The sequence below is a fragment of the Quercus lobata genome, chromosome 1 (genome assembly GCF_001633185.2).
Source record: "Quercus lobata isolate SW786 chromosome 1, ValleyOak3.0 Primary Assembly, whole genome shotgun sequence".
NCBI lineage: Eukaryota > Viridiplantae > Streptophyta > Magnoliopsida > Fagales > Fagaceae > Quercus > Quercus lobata.
In genome coordinates, this window is record NC_044904.1 from 42,368,661 (window position 1) to 42,381,835 (window position 13,175).

General features: G+C 35.9%; 1 protein-coding gene across 1 annotated transcript; it reads left to right on the forward strand.

Annotated features, from left to right (window-relative positions):
- The first annotated feature begins 4,441 nt into the window (after positions 1 to 4,441).
- On the forward strand, positions 4,442 to 9,967 carry LOC115990494. Its single transcript, XM_031114323.1, has 3 exons — positions 4,442 to 4,701; positions 8,559 to 8,764; positions 9,569 to 9,967. The coding sequence occupies exons 1-3, from the start codon at positions 4,600 to 4,602 to the stop codon at positions 9,831 to 9,833; spliced, it is 573 nt and encodes a 190-aa protein (XP_030970183.1). The 5' UTR covers positions 4,442 to 4,599; the 3' UTR covers positions 9,834 to 9,967.
- The last annotated feature ends 3,208 nt before the right edge of the window (positions 9,968 to 13,175 follow it).

The following is a 13,175-nucleotide window of genomic DNA, read 5'->3' on the forward strand; positions in this document are numbered from 1 at the left end:
GGATGTACCTCAAAGGTGATAGTCCCTATCAAGCAGTTATGATTGTGTGTAAGTTAAAGTGATTTTCTCATATCTCAAATCGTCATAACATGCATGCATACACTTATGCAATCTTGCGATATTTTTCACACACAACACGCAATATTCTTTGCTATTCTTGATACATGTGCAGGTACAATATGATTTAGCTATCACAAGGTTTTACATGTATTAATGTATGTTCACTAAATTGTCTAAGACTTGTTTTTGAAATATAAAATTGGTTAGACTTGTTTAGTGTGTGTGTGTGTTTTTGAAGATCCTTGTGCTTAAATTCTCATTTAAGAGATGTTTTTAAGAGCTTAATATGTTGATTGGATTGTTGGTTGAGTTGCATATTAGATTGCATTCATGTCTGTGTTTTTCACATCTTGAAAATCTATTTTTAAAAGTTGGCTCGACACCTCCCCAATACCTCCTCGATAGCTGGCTATCTATCGAGCTTCCTTATGCTTTTTCTTATCGCAATCTCGCCTACACCTCGATACCTGGAGGATCTATCGAGATTGGGTCTGTATGCTCGATAGCTTCTCGATACCTGATGGATCGATCGAGCTTCTGTTCTAAATTCTGGTGTGTTGATCCTCAATACCTCCTCGACACCTCAGCTGTCGACGAGTATTTCCTCGACACCTCCTCGACAGATATCTCGATACCTATCGGTACTTGCATCTGTCGAGATTTACTGGCTTTCCTATATAAAGCCTCTACGCGATTTGGATCTCATTTCCATTGATCTCTCTCTCTCGATACTTCTCTGTTTCTCTCCCAAAAACACTCCAATCTCACTCCTATCTTGGCTCTCAAGGATTTTACAAGGTTTTTCAAGTTTTTTCTTCACTTGGTAAGCTTTTAATCCTTTCTCATTCATGCATTTCATGTTTTGAAACCTAGGATTTGGGGTTTTTGGAAATTTTTGGGGTTTTTCAAAATTGATGAGATTTTATTGAAATTTTGGGTTGGGTTTTCACTTAAATGTGTTAAAACCTCATACATTGCATCACATTAGCATTATAATGGTATTACCATGCATTTAGATGTGTGTTATATGTTTGTGTGCTGATAGGTTTGGATTGGGCTGAGCCCATGATGCAATTTCCTTTGCATGTCACATGTTCATGCATTTCCCATGCATACGTACTTCTTTTCAATATATTTGATATATTTGAAAATGTTTGGGACTTCTCTGATTGTCATTTTTTCTCTCCCTCTTTGTTGTTTATGTTAGTCGTGTCTATGGCTCCTAAGCGTAAATCCACTCCAGCCTGGAATCCTCTTCGTTCCGGTGCTTCTTCTTCGTCTGATCCTACCTTATCTCATATCCAGTTCCATGATGATGATGCCTTTAAGGCATTTTCGGAGAACTTTTCTAGATGAGGCATTCATTCGGAATGCCAAGTCATCTTGACGGATTTTGCAAACACCGACCTTCCCTCCGTCATTCACAGTAGGGGATAGGAGTCACTGTGTGACGTCCCGATCACCTATCCTCTCGTGCTTATCCAGGAGTTCTACTCCAACATGCATGGGATTGATCGGTCAGTACCTCTTTTCTTCGCTCGCGTTTGAGGTACGCGCATTCCTATCACACCGCAGTTGGTTGCGGATATGCTTCGGGTCCCTAGGATAGAGTTTCCTAACTATCCTGATTGTGAGCGTCTGAGGACTGTGTCCAGGGATGAGCTTATGTCTGCTTTCTGTGAACGCCTTACTGCTTGGGGTGAGCGTCTTTTTACACCATGTCGACCTTTTGCTAAAGGTCCTAGATTCATGAACATGGTGATGATTTTTGTTTTGCATCCCCTCTCTCATTATAACTCTATCACAGAGCCTTGTGCTCGATTTTTGTTGTCTCTGCTTGAGCATCTTACCATAGACTTCCCTTCTCATTTCCTCCTATCTATTATAGATGTTCATCTAGATTCGGCGACTCGTGATAAGCTCATCTTTCCTTTCGCTATCACAAGGATTCTACGCCATTTTTCCGTTCCTTTTCCCTCTTTCGACCATTTTACCATCATATGTGCCATAGATTACGCTACCGTTAAATGTAGCGAGGCCCAGCTTCAGGCATGGCAGTCGGATTTAGCAGCTTCTTTCTCTCGTTTCATTCCATCCTGTTCGGCTCCATCCACATCGGCTCCACCTTCTTCTTCGGGCAATGTGTCTCTAGGAGATATCATGGCACAGCTGCAGCGCATGGATGCTTGCCTCGATACACTCTCTACGGAGTTATATCAGGTGAACGTTCGTGTCGGTCGTATTGCACGACGACAGGCGTCTATGGGTGGCTTTGCTCCTGAGGCTACTTTTTCACCACTTTCTTCAGTGGCTTCTACTTCTAAGGATGAGGATGATGATGATGGTGATGACGATGATGCTTCCGATAATGATGATGGAAATGCTAGCTCTGCCGATGAGATGTCTACTTGACACTTTTACCCTTTGTCATTCGTGACAAAAAAATGGGGAGTAGTTTTGGTATGAGAGTAGTTCATCTTAAGGAGAGAGTTAGTATAGGACCATTTTGTTAGGGGGAGTGTTGATACATTTTGAGGGATGTAGTGAGGATAGTATGTATCTTTTCTTTTCTTTCTTTTTAGATACATTACTTTTGTACATGAGGTCTTGTGACCATTTCTAGACATACATTGTACTTATTTCTTTATTTATATTTATGTTTGTTTTTCTTTCACCTACCCCTTCATGTATTGTTTTTTTTCTCCCTTTATACTTATGCTTCTTATTCTTGTATGCAATCTATTATTTCTGTTTTACACAAAGATGTTTTGATGAATTTTGTTTAAAGTGTTTCAGAAATACAGGTTGTCAAAGTCTACTTGCCATAAACTCTCTTCTTACAAAATTTTTCAAGAGTTTGTGTTAGGATAAATTTTATTGTATTTAACAAGTGAATATGAGTTGAGTGATTTATGACTTCTCTCATATGTTCATTTGTTTGTTGTGGTTTTGTCACGGATTGCCAAAGGGGGAGATTGTTAGGACCTATGTGTTTCACTTGTTAAGACCATATGTCATGATTTTATGTAATTGACTTATCCTTTGATAAAACGCACTTTACTTGTATTTGGGTAGATTTAGGATGTTTTAAATACTTCAAGAAACCTTGTTTCAAGATCAAGTATTGAAGTTTTCAAGTTTGTTCAAGAAAACAAGTCTGTTCAAGAAAACAAGTTCAGAGTGCAAAATCTTTAAAGCTCGACAGCTGGCTCGATAGCAGCCTCTATCAAGCTTAAGGAAGTTGTTCTTTATTCGGTGTTCTCGACACCTGCTCGACACCTGTTATCTGTCGAGGTTTAAGATTTTCAGAATTTCAATATGATTTTCTTGGGATCCGTGAATGTGTCTTTGGGTCTTCTTTTCTCCTAAACCTAGACATATAAAAGGATCAGTTTAAGGGCCGTCAAAGAGTTCATAAGTTGCACAAGGTTTGAGCAAATTCTGTTTAAGCAAATTGTGACCGGAGATGAAGTTCTTACCCTAGTTCATCTCTCTCTCTTGAAGAAGTTGCTATGTATATACACCGTAGAGTTTTGTGACCAAACATCTTCTTGATCTTCATCATTTGGATGAACTGAAGAACTTTGCAACCAACAACCTTTTTAGTTGATGATTGAAGTCGCGTACTGGGATCCGCGCAATTGGTTAGTCACATACTGGGAGTCATGCATTTGAAAGGAGAACTGTCACTACAGAACAAGTCCAATTGGGTATTGGGGTAAGGGTTCAACTGTAGGTTGGTAAGGTACTTGGATTCCTTTACTTGTAACCGTTTGTTGTGATAATAGTGGAGTTTCGAGAGTGGTGACCTGAAAATTACCCGGTGGGGTTTTTGCCGTTAGGTTTTTCCCATTCATAAACAAATTATCGTATTATTTATTTTCTACTGTATATTTAGTTTATTGGTGATTTGTTTGTGTTATCACGCGTTTGCATGATAAATTGATTAATTAATAACTTGACTAATTAATTAATTAATTTCTATCACAAGGGTCAGTTTGTGGCCTATCAAATAGAAAAAGAAAATGGTAAGAACTAAGAAACTAGTAACACCTATCTATTTCCGATCATTTGATTTGGTTCGTGAAATAGCTCTCCATTTTGAATTTTGGTATATCATCAAAGAGACCCTCGTAACTCAAAAGTCAAGATGACTTCGAAGGAATGATTTCATAGTAGCCAATGACCTCTTTTAACCCGTCTCGTCGTGTGTTCATGCTAAAAACACCCACGCTTGTCTTTCCGCGTGTCCAACACTTCCATACCGCTGTATCAGTATGACTATATATCTCTACGCCTGTGTACAACGCTCTGTCTCAGCGAGTGGGTCTAAGATTCCACTTTTTTCCTCTTCAAACACAACCTTTCACTGCTTTCCACTCCACTACGTACAAAAAGTTGAGTAAAGTTCTCTCACTCACTGTGTTCTCTCTCAACTCCCTTTTAGTAAATCAGTACTAGCTCACTTCACTCGCTGATATCTCTCTCTCTCTCAGATTGACATTGTGCTCTCTCTCTAGTTCTACTTTGGAAGAAGGGATGGGAGAAGGGAAGGGCTCGACCCTGGTGCACGTTTTGGTGGTTGTTCTAAGCTTAGTGGCCTTTGGCTTCTCCATTGCTGCTGAGAGACGAAGAAGCGTTGTAAGTATCTTCTTTTACCTTTCACTTTTAAAGTTTCACTTTTTCAGATGTGATTCCAGTTGGGGTTCTTCTCATTTCTACTTTTCTCTCTAAATTAATTGTTTTTTTTTTTTTTCTTCTCTTGGGCCTTTCCTGTTTGTTTAATTAATGGGTTACTGAGATTTTGTTACCTGGATGATTGAGATCTATAAGTTTATTGTTTAGCTTTTGTTTTCTTTTTATTCCTGCAGTAGGGTTTTGTGTCTCATTTTTTTTTCTTTAGACTTTACTATTGCTCTGCTGGGTAGGGAAAAGGTACCTTATTTATTTATTTATATTATATATTTTACGGATTGCTCTCTGATTCTCTTTTGGATGAGTAACTTTTCACTGCCTAGCTTGCTTTCTATTAAATTTAAAATCATTTTGGTTCTCAATTGGAGTTTCATTGCTGTCATCTTACTGACATTAGCTTCTTAAATGTTTATTAATTAATGCAAAGTTTATTCATTACTTCATTTAGGCAAACTATGGTCAGGCTGCTAGACTCTAGGAAGCACGGACACTTTATTTGGGAAAATCCCAATTGCTTGTGTCGCCTTGTTGTAGCTGTATCCATACCTGTACTGTACGCCTGCCTGTGTTTACTAGGTTAGACTGTATTCCTGCATGTGGCGTAAGAATTGGCAATATGTTATTGGAACAACAGCGTGCTTCTTTTTATTTATTTTACTAAAGATATCAAGTTCTAATCCTACATAAGGACCTAGTCCAATCGTATTTCGTGTGCAAACAATGAAATCCTAATTGTACTTGTATTTCAAGTATTGTATTTTGTATTGGTCTAGGGTTTCGCCTACAATAAATTCGTTACTATGGGTTTATTGTAATAGATAGACCTTAATAGTAAAGATGTAGTCATCAATGTCTTTCTGCTGTGGATGCGTTTCATCATGCTACACAATGCTGATTCCCTCTCTCTCTCTCAGCCAATTAGATCCAAGTCCCATAACTTATACAATCTGTCAAGACCATCATCTACGAAATCTGCAATTGACACCACAAAATTCTATTCTTTCATGTAAAAAAAAAAAAAAGAAAAAATTCAAAATATTGATTCCTCTTGTTTCTGTTACTCTCTCTTAGCCTCTTAGGACTCAGAGAGTCAACACAGACCACAAAAATGGCCTACTCAGGAATAGGTTTTCATGGGCCTTTATTTCTTTGTTGGTTGTGAGGTTTTTCCTCTTTCACTTCAATTGTAACTTTGCCAAAAGTCCTCTTGCTGCCGTCACCATCCTCACCCCCACTCACATAGCTGCTGCTGGAGCCTTGCTTGCCGCCGCCAAAGTTGTGTTGCCCATCCTCTACCTAGATCAAGAACTTTCGCAAAGGATCAAGTTGGGTCATGCTCACTGTTTTGTCGTTGGTCTCTCCTCTTTATCGTTGTCATTGCCTCCTTGGATCACAACTCTTGTTCTGGAAAAGTCTTTTGGTTTGGTCCATCGTGTTGCCAAAATATGGACTAGTCATATCGGTGTCTTCGAAAAGCTTTGGGCAAGAATGAGACCACTACGGTCTTCAAGAAGCTCTTCAAGTTGATGGGCAACAAGCTCAAGCACATATCAAATATCCTCCTCAGCAGGTTCCACAGCATTTTATCTTTGTGTGCCTTTAGCCTGTTACAACCCTCGCACCAGGAAGCTTGCCTTACCATTGCATCTTTGTATGGAAAGTTTGTTTCTTTCTACTTCCTTTTTTTTTTTTTTTTTTTTTTTTTTTTTTTTTTTTTTTTTATAAACAGGCCCATGGGTTTAAACAACTCTTTTGATCCTCCACCATCACTTTCCCTCATGAAGGGCTAAGGGGCAGAACTTGTGTTAGAAATTTCACTCTCTTGTTTCAGTGGCTAGCATGGTCAGATAGGTGGGCCATGATATTGGAAACTTGCTTGTTAAATAGTTAATACAACTGAAGTCAGAAGCCACCCAAATCATCATTCCCCATTTGGTGACTAGGACATACCAGTGTACCTCATTAATTGTTGTTGGGCTCTAGTCTGTAGCTCATCTTATGCAGGGCAACCAACTTCATAAGCCCAATTTGTAATTTGAAGTAGCCTTTACTACTATGTGTTGGGCTTTTACATTTTAATTTTCTGTTAACAGTGCAAGACCAATGGTTCCTCTAAATCTTTATAATATCTATAGACCATGTGTTATCATTATCAATGTCAGGATTTTGTGGCCTCTATTAGTTTATATCTTTAAATTGCAAGATCAAGTTTTTCTCTTTCACTATTGTTTCCAGCCACTTTGCAGGATCACCTCGATTTATTCCTTGTTGTGGACAACAGCTGGACACCTCATACGTGACTTTCTCAGATATGATATTTTCTCACAAGATGATCTCAGCAATTTCAACTTTCTTATAATCATGCATCTTCAGCCATCTTGGTTGAGTGTCACGCACCATTCTTATCGATAGTCTCCTTTATTGGGTTTCTTTGTGGTCATGTGCCTTCATCGTATTCATGCAATGTTACTTAGACCACACCTATGATTGACAGCCTTTATGCCTTTTTTACGGCCACTCATCTTTATCATTGTCAAGCAGAGTATTTCAAACCACACCTTTGATAAATGTCCTCCACCAGTATAATATGTGTTGTGCTCATCATTCAAGCCTTAATCATTGTATGTTTGGTCTCATTCTAGTGTGTAATTTGTAGTTTATTTGGTCCACGTAGTCATGCCTTTCTTCAAGGTCCGTCTTACTCTTTTTTTCCTCCAAAATCAAGTTGTCTCCAAATCTTGAGTTTAACTACCAAGGCACAATCCTAGTCAAGGCTCAAGTTCATTCCTACTTTGTGTACAAGAAATCCTAGTTCTACTTGTATTGCAAGTCTTGAATATGTATTAGTCTAGGATTTAGGCTACTGTAAATATCCTTCTATGGGTTCATTGTGATATATAGAGCTTAATTGTAAAGATATAGCAATTAAGGGCTTTTTGTTGTTGACGTAGGTTGTTAGGCCGAATCACATTAATTCCTTCTCTCTCTCTTTCTCTCTCTCTCTCTCTCTCGTCTCTCTACTTTATTTCATTGTCTTCTTTCTAATTTCACATATTTATTCAAGATGTAGATGGAGTGCTTATAATTATCATCTTCTATTAATAGCCTAAGACTTATACACATATACATTGCTTGCTTCCTTCCTAGTGATTGATAGAAGTATGTATCAAATGGTGACATAGCATCATCAAACTGTTAGAGACTTTGCAATTAGTGGCAGTATATAATGCTTATTAGTTATTACAGGTGTAAAATATGTACTGTATACAGAGTTATTAGTAAATATATTTATTCAGTAAAAATAAAGGATAGAAATGAGCATTTTTTTGATGATTATTCTTTTGAGGATTTGTAAGTCAAGAATGGAAGCATTCTGGCATTTGTACATGCTCTATAGACTAGCAACAAACTAAAGCTGCCTTATACTCACTGCAACATGTCATACTCATACAGTTCAATGATTACCTACAACTCCCTTGCAGTTTAGCAATGTACAGGCACAAACTATTGGAAAAGATAAATATTAATGTTTATATTTATCCTTTTCTATTTTTTGAATCCTCATGTTTCCCTCACAGCGAGGGATCACATGTAACCTGCTGTACTTAATAAAATAAGACAACAAATGGAAAAAAAAAAGAAAAGAAAAAAAGAGGGAACTTTCCCACATTTAAAATCACAAACTATGCTTTGTTTGACAATAGTGGGAATCATGTGCTGATTTTTGACACTTGTGGATAATCATGCATGCTTTTCATTAAGCTAAGATATAGCATTCAGGCAATTATCTTTCTTCACAACAGGGCCATATAGAAGTAGATCCTCGAACGAATGAAAGTTACTGTGTTTACAACTCAGACGTTGCAACTGGATATGGAGTTGGTGCTTTCTTGTTCCTTCTTTCTGGCGAATCTCTACTTATGGGTGTGACAAAGTGCATGTGTTTTGGGATACCTTTAGCTCCTGGTGGGAGTCGAGCCTGGTCTATCATTTATTTTGTCTCATCATGGTGAGAATTCTGGTTGACCTAGTTACATTTTCTTCTGTTCTTGTGCGTATGTACGTGGGGGCACCATTTAACAACATTGTTGTATTAAGAATCAATATAGACCATTCATTACAAGCAGTACTAATTTACAGTGCACATCATCTATTGCCTCTTTTGTATTGTTTGATCAATGCATTTGATGTCCTGATAAATTTTTTCTGATTTATATGTCTGTCTGTTTCTGTGACCCCCCCTTCCACCTCCATTTGGTGGTGTGTGCACTTAAATCTGGGAAGTGTGCTTTATTCTATTAACTATATATATATATATATATATATGCCTGTGCCCATGCATTTTAGCAGTACTAATTTTCAGTGAGCATCATCTATTGCCTCTTTTGTATTGTTTGATCAATGCATTTGATGTCCTGATAAATTTTTTCTGATTTATATGTCTGTCTGTTTCTGTGACAACCCCTTCCACCTCCATTTGGTGGTGTGTGCACTTAAATCTGGGAAGTGTGCTTTATTCATACTATTAACTATATATATATATATATATGCTTGTGCCCATGCATTTTCTTGTTGGACGAGTTTCATTTGTAATTTTTGAAACTGATGACCTTTGGAATTCACCACGTGCCTTGTCAGGGTATAGAAATTCCATAGCATTATGTCATATGAAATTCCACGTGCCTTGTTAGCGTCTCTCTCTCTCTCTATGGGATATTTTAACTCTTCTGTACCACTCTATAGAATAAATTTCTGGCAAACATAATATATTGATTACAAAGATGGGCTAATTTTTCATTTTATGCATCTGCAGGGTGACTTTTCTGGTTGCAGAAGCATGTCTAATTGCAGGTGCAACGAGGAATGCTTACCACACCAAGTATCGGTCTATGATTTATGCTCAAAGCTTCTCATGTGAAACATTGCGGAAAGGTGTCTTTATTGCTGGTGCCGTATTTGTGGTTGCAACAATGATTCTCAATGTGTATTACTACATGTACTTCACCAAGGCAACTACTCAGGTTGCTAGCAAAACAAATCGTGCAAGCTCAGCTGTTGGAATGACTGGGTATGCATAGAATATCAACTGATGAGACCAGATGGCATCTAAGTTTTGCATGTTGATGTTGTATGGATATGCAGTGCTATGATTGTAATACGCCTGTTACTAATGCCTTTAACTTATATAATGGTAAATGTTTTTTTTATGGCCTTCCTAGAAAATATATAGGAAAATGCTAACAATGCCCTTAGAGCATTGGTTAATTGATAGGACTTAAATAATGCTCCCAAATGCAAGATTGTGACGAAGTAATAACTCGGAAAGTCCGAGGTTGAATTCACAGGGCAAAATGAATTGATTAGCAAACCACAAGAGAATAAAACTAAAATAATAAAGTTGAACTGAAGAGATTTTTGATAGTTTAGTAAAGATAATATAAATTGAGAGAAAATAACAATATATTAAGGAATTAAGATTTAGGCATTCACACACAACACATCTATTGGTAGTTTTAACAATATTTATTTTATAACTCAATTAAAATTTATATGAAGGATGATCTTAGTCGGATGATTTAATAATAAAAACTTAAGAATTAATTACCTATCAAAAGAAAAAAAAAAAAAAAAAAAAAAAAGCTCAAGAATTAGTTGTCTAAGATAGTTTCATGCAATTGATTGATTTTAGGTAAAACAAAATTAGTGAATTAGTTCGTAGGGAATACTAAGTATCTGACGTGCTCGGAGTTTTTGATAAATTAAATGATTATACAGAATTAAACACTTTTCTAGATGAGTAAAATAATAAAAAACATAAAAACATAAGCATTAAAACAAAAAAAATAATTATTAAGAACATACCAATAAACGGTTGGGTTTTATCCCTTATCTTAGCAAGACTTCTAGCACACAAATAGAACTCTAAAAATTGTAAATAAACTTTAAGAAAACCTAAATTATGTTCTACAGCAGCTCTCCTCTCTAAATCTTGCCGTAAAGAGCCTTTAAATAGATCAAAGAATCCTATTATAAGTTGAATTCTTGTTTGGAGAAAATCTTAGATTTTTAGGTTTCACTTAACTGACGTTTTTGGCCCATTTAACACTAGAATTAGGACTTTTGGTAAACTACAAAGTTGTAGCCCTTTAAGTTAGCTTTCCAGCCCAACTTGAATCATCTCGATTGGATATCTGAGCCGAAGGTTATGCTCCAAATACTAACCGGTGCGCAGGCTAAAATCCTAATCCGAATTGGATTTGGATTTGGTGCAAATTTCCTTTAATTCCTTGCCTTAATTAGACTCGAATTTAATTGGGTTGGCTTTTTTTGACTTCATTATGACCCTTGTAAAATTAAAGTCCATTAGCTTTCTTCTTTGCACAAATCCACTTATTTAATTTCATTATCCTACAAATGACAAATTCACACATTAAAATTCAATTAAGCACAAAATTGATTATTTAGTATTGTTCCAAAATTAACTATAAAATGTATGAATTAACTCAAAATAAGTATGATAATGTTTTTCTAATAATGATATAAATATGCAAAATTAGGCTATTATTATTATTAATTCATTTAAAGAAAGTTTTTATGGGAAAATAAAAAAAAAAACAATTAATATTTTGACAGCTTTTTTCATTTCCCATAAAAGTGATGTCAAAATTTTCCTAAAATGGATTATTAACCAATGTCTTAAGGGTACTCGTTAGCATAACCCATAAAACATATTAGAAACTAGCAAATATCTCTAGCTACTTACTGAACCATTCAATTTTATGCTTGTTGTATCTTGAACATACCCCCCACACCTCCACCCTAAGATAAATCCCATAAATTACAATAAGCTGCCTTGAGGCTTGGGGAAATATGAAAAAGTCCCTCTTTTTTTTTTTTAAAAAAAAATGACATTCCACCCCTTAATATTTTGATTTATAAACAAACTAGTCGCTAACCCGCGCTATGCACGGAAAGTTTTTACATAAATGTGAAATGTATATAACATATGCAAAATCATCTTGATTTATTTTTCTTCTTCTGTTGAATGCATTTTTCATTTGTAGTTTAAGATGTTACTTTAAGTCTAAAATATTCCAATCAAATAATGGTGTCTTGTGCTAATCCAAAATAAAATTAATTTTGCCAAATTCAACATTAGCTTCTATTTGGCAAATCCTAATCGTTGAGCAAAAGAAAATTGCCAAAATCCCATTTCTTAATTCCATAACCTTCTTGAACTTCCACACTAACCAAGCAAAGAGAACAAAAATAGAAATCTGAAATTTAGGAGTATGGACCATCTAACCAAATTAAGTGCAATTTTAAAAAATAATTGACTTAAATTTTGAATAACATCCCATCAACCAAACAAAGAAAAAAGAGCAGAGTAATAATATTATTATTTAAAAGAGTTGAAAGAAAGGCATGTGAAATTTGAGATCTCATTTTTTTTTTTTGATAAAAAAGAAAAAAGGAATGCATGAGACTCCAATCTAAATGGGAAAAAAATCAACAATATAAAAATACATTCACTCCGCTAATTCAAAAACTTTCATCCAACCAAATCAAGACATCTATTTCTCAATTTTCATACACTGCCAAGTCTACCTTAGGCTTGAACTCAAAATGATTTAATTTGATTGAGTGTTGCATAGAATTAAATTTGTTTGTCTCAATATGTAGTAGCACTTAATTGATGCAACCTTAATGCAACAGTAGCTCTTGAACAATGCAGTCGGGTATGAAATACTTGTTACCAAGTAATATTCCCTCTTGGCCTCCCCTGCTTGACGTTTCGTCAGCCTCTTCTGCAAGCTTCTCCCTAATGAGCTTTTTGTGTGCCAACAACACCAAACCCTACAAAGAAAGCAAACATTTTTATACAAATCCAAGATATCAATACCTTAAAAAAATAAAACATATGGAGACCTTTTTTTGGATCTTAAATAACAAAATTTTAAAATACAACCCTAGGTCCATTCATTTACAACAAAAGTAGCAAAAGCTACAATGAACAATATGTCAAGCACAAATTATTCTCATATAGACACAAATCTTATGCTAACACATCACTCTGCACATCCCCATCATATTTTTTGCAAGCCCCATACACAGCCTCCTTAACTCTTCAGAGCATAAGGAAGCACGTCATCAAAGTACATAAACTAATAAGGATGATACTACTTGAAATGAAGTTGTTTAAAGAAATATATTTTAAATTAAATCATTAAAATAATAACAAATGATTGAAAAAGATAATGACTTTGTAAAAAAAATTCAAACTCAAACTTTTGCACTCACCAGGGGCCATCAAATCATTATGTTTTGGCTCAGTGTGTAACGCCTTTACTAAGCACTGTCTTTGTGAAAAACTCAAACCATGAGTCGGAGGTTGAGGCCGATCCGATAATAGCCTAAAT

Coding starts and splice junctions, on each gene's coding strand:
- LOC115990494 (XM_031114323.1), top strand. CDS start 4,600: ATGGGAGAAGGGAAGGGCTCGACCCTGGTGCACGTTTTGGTGGTTGTT. Junction 4,702..8,558: donor CTGAGAGACGAAGAAGCGTT/GTAAGTATCTTC, acceptor TCTTCACAACAG/GGCCATATAGAAGTAGATCC. Junction 8,765..9,568: donor ATTTATTTTGTCTCATCATG/GTGAGAATTCTG, acceptor ATGCATCTGCAG/GGTGACTTTTCTGGTTGCAG.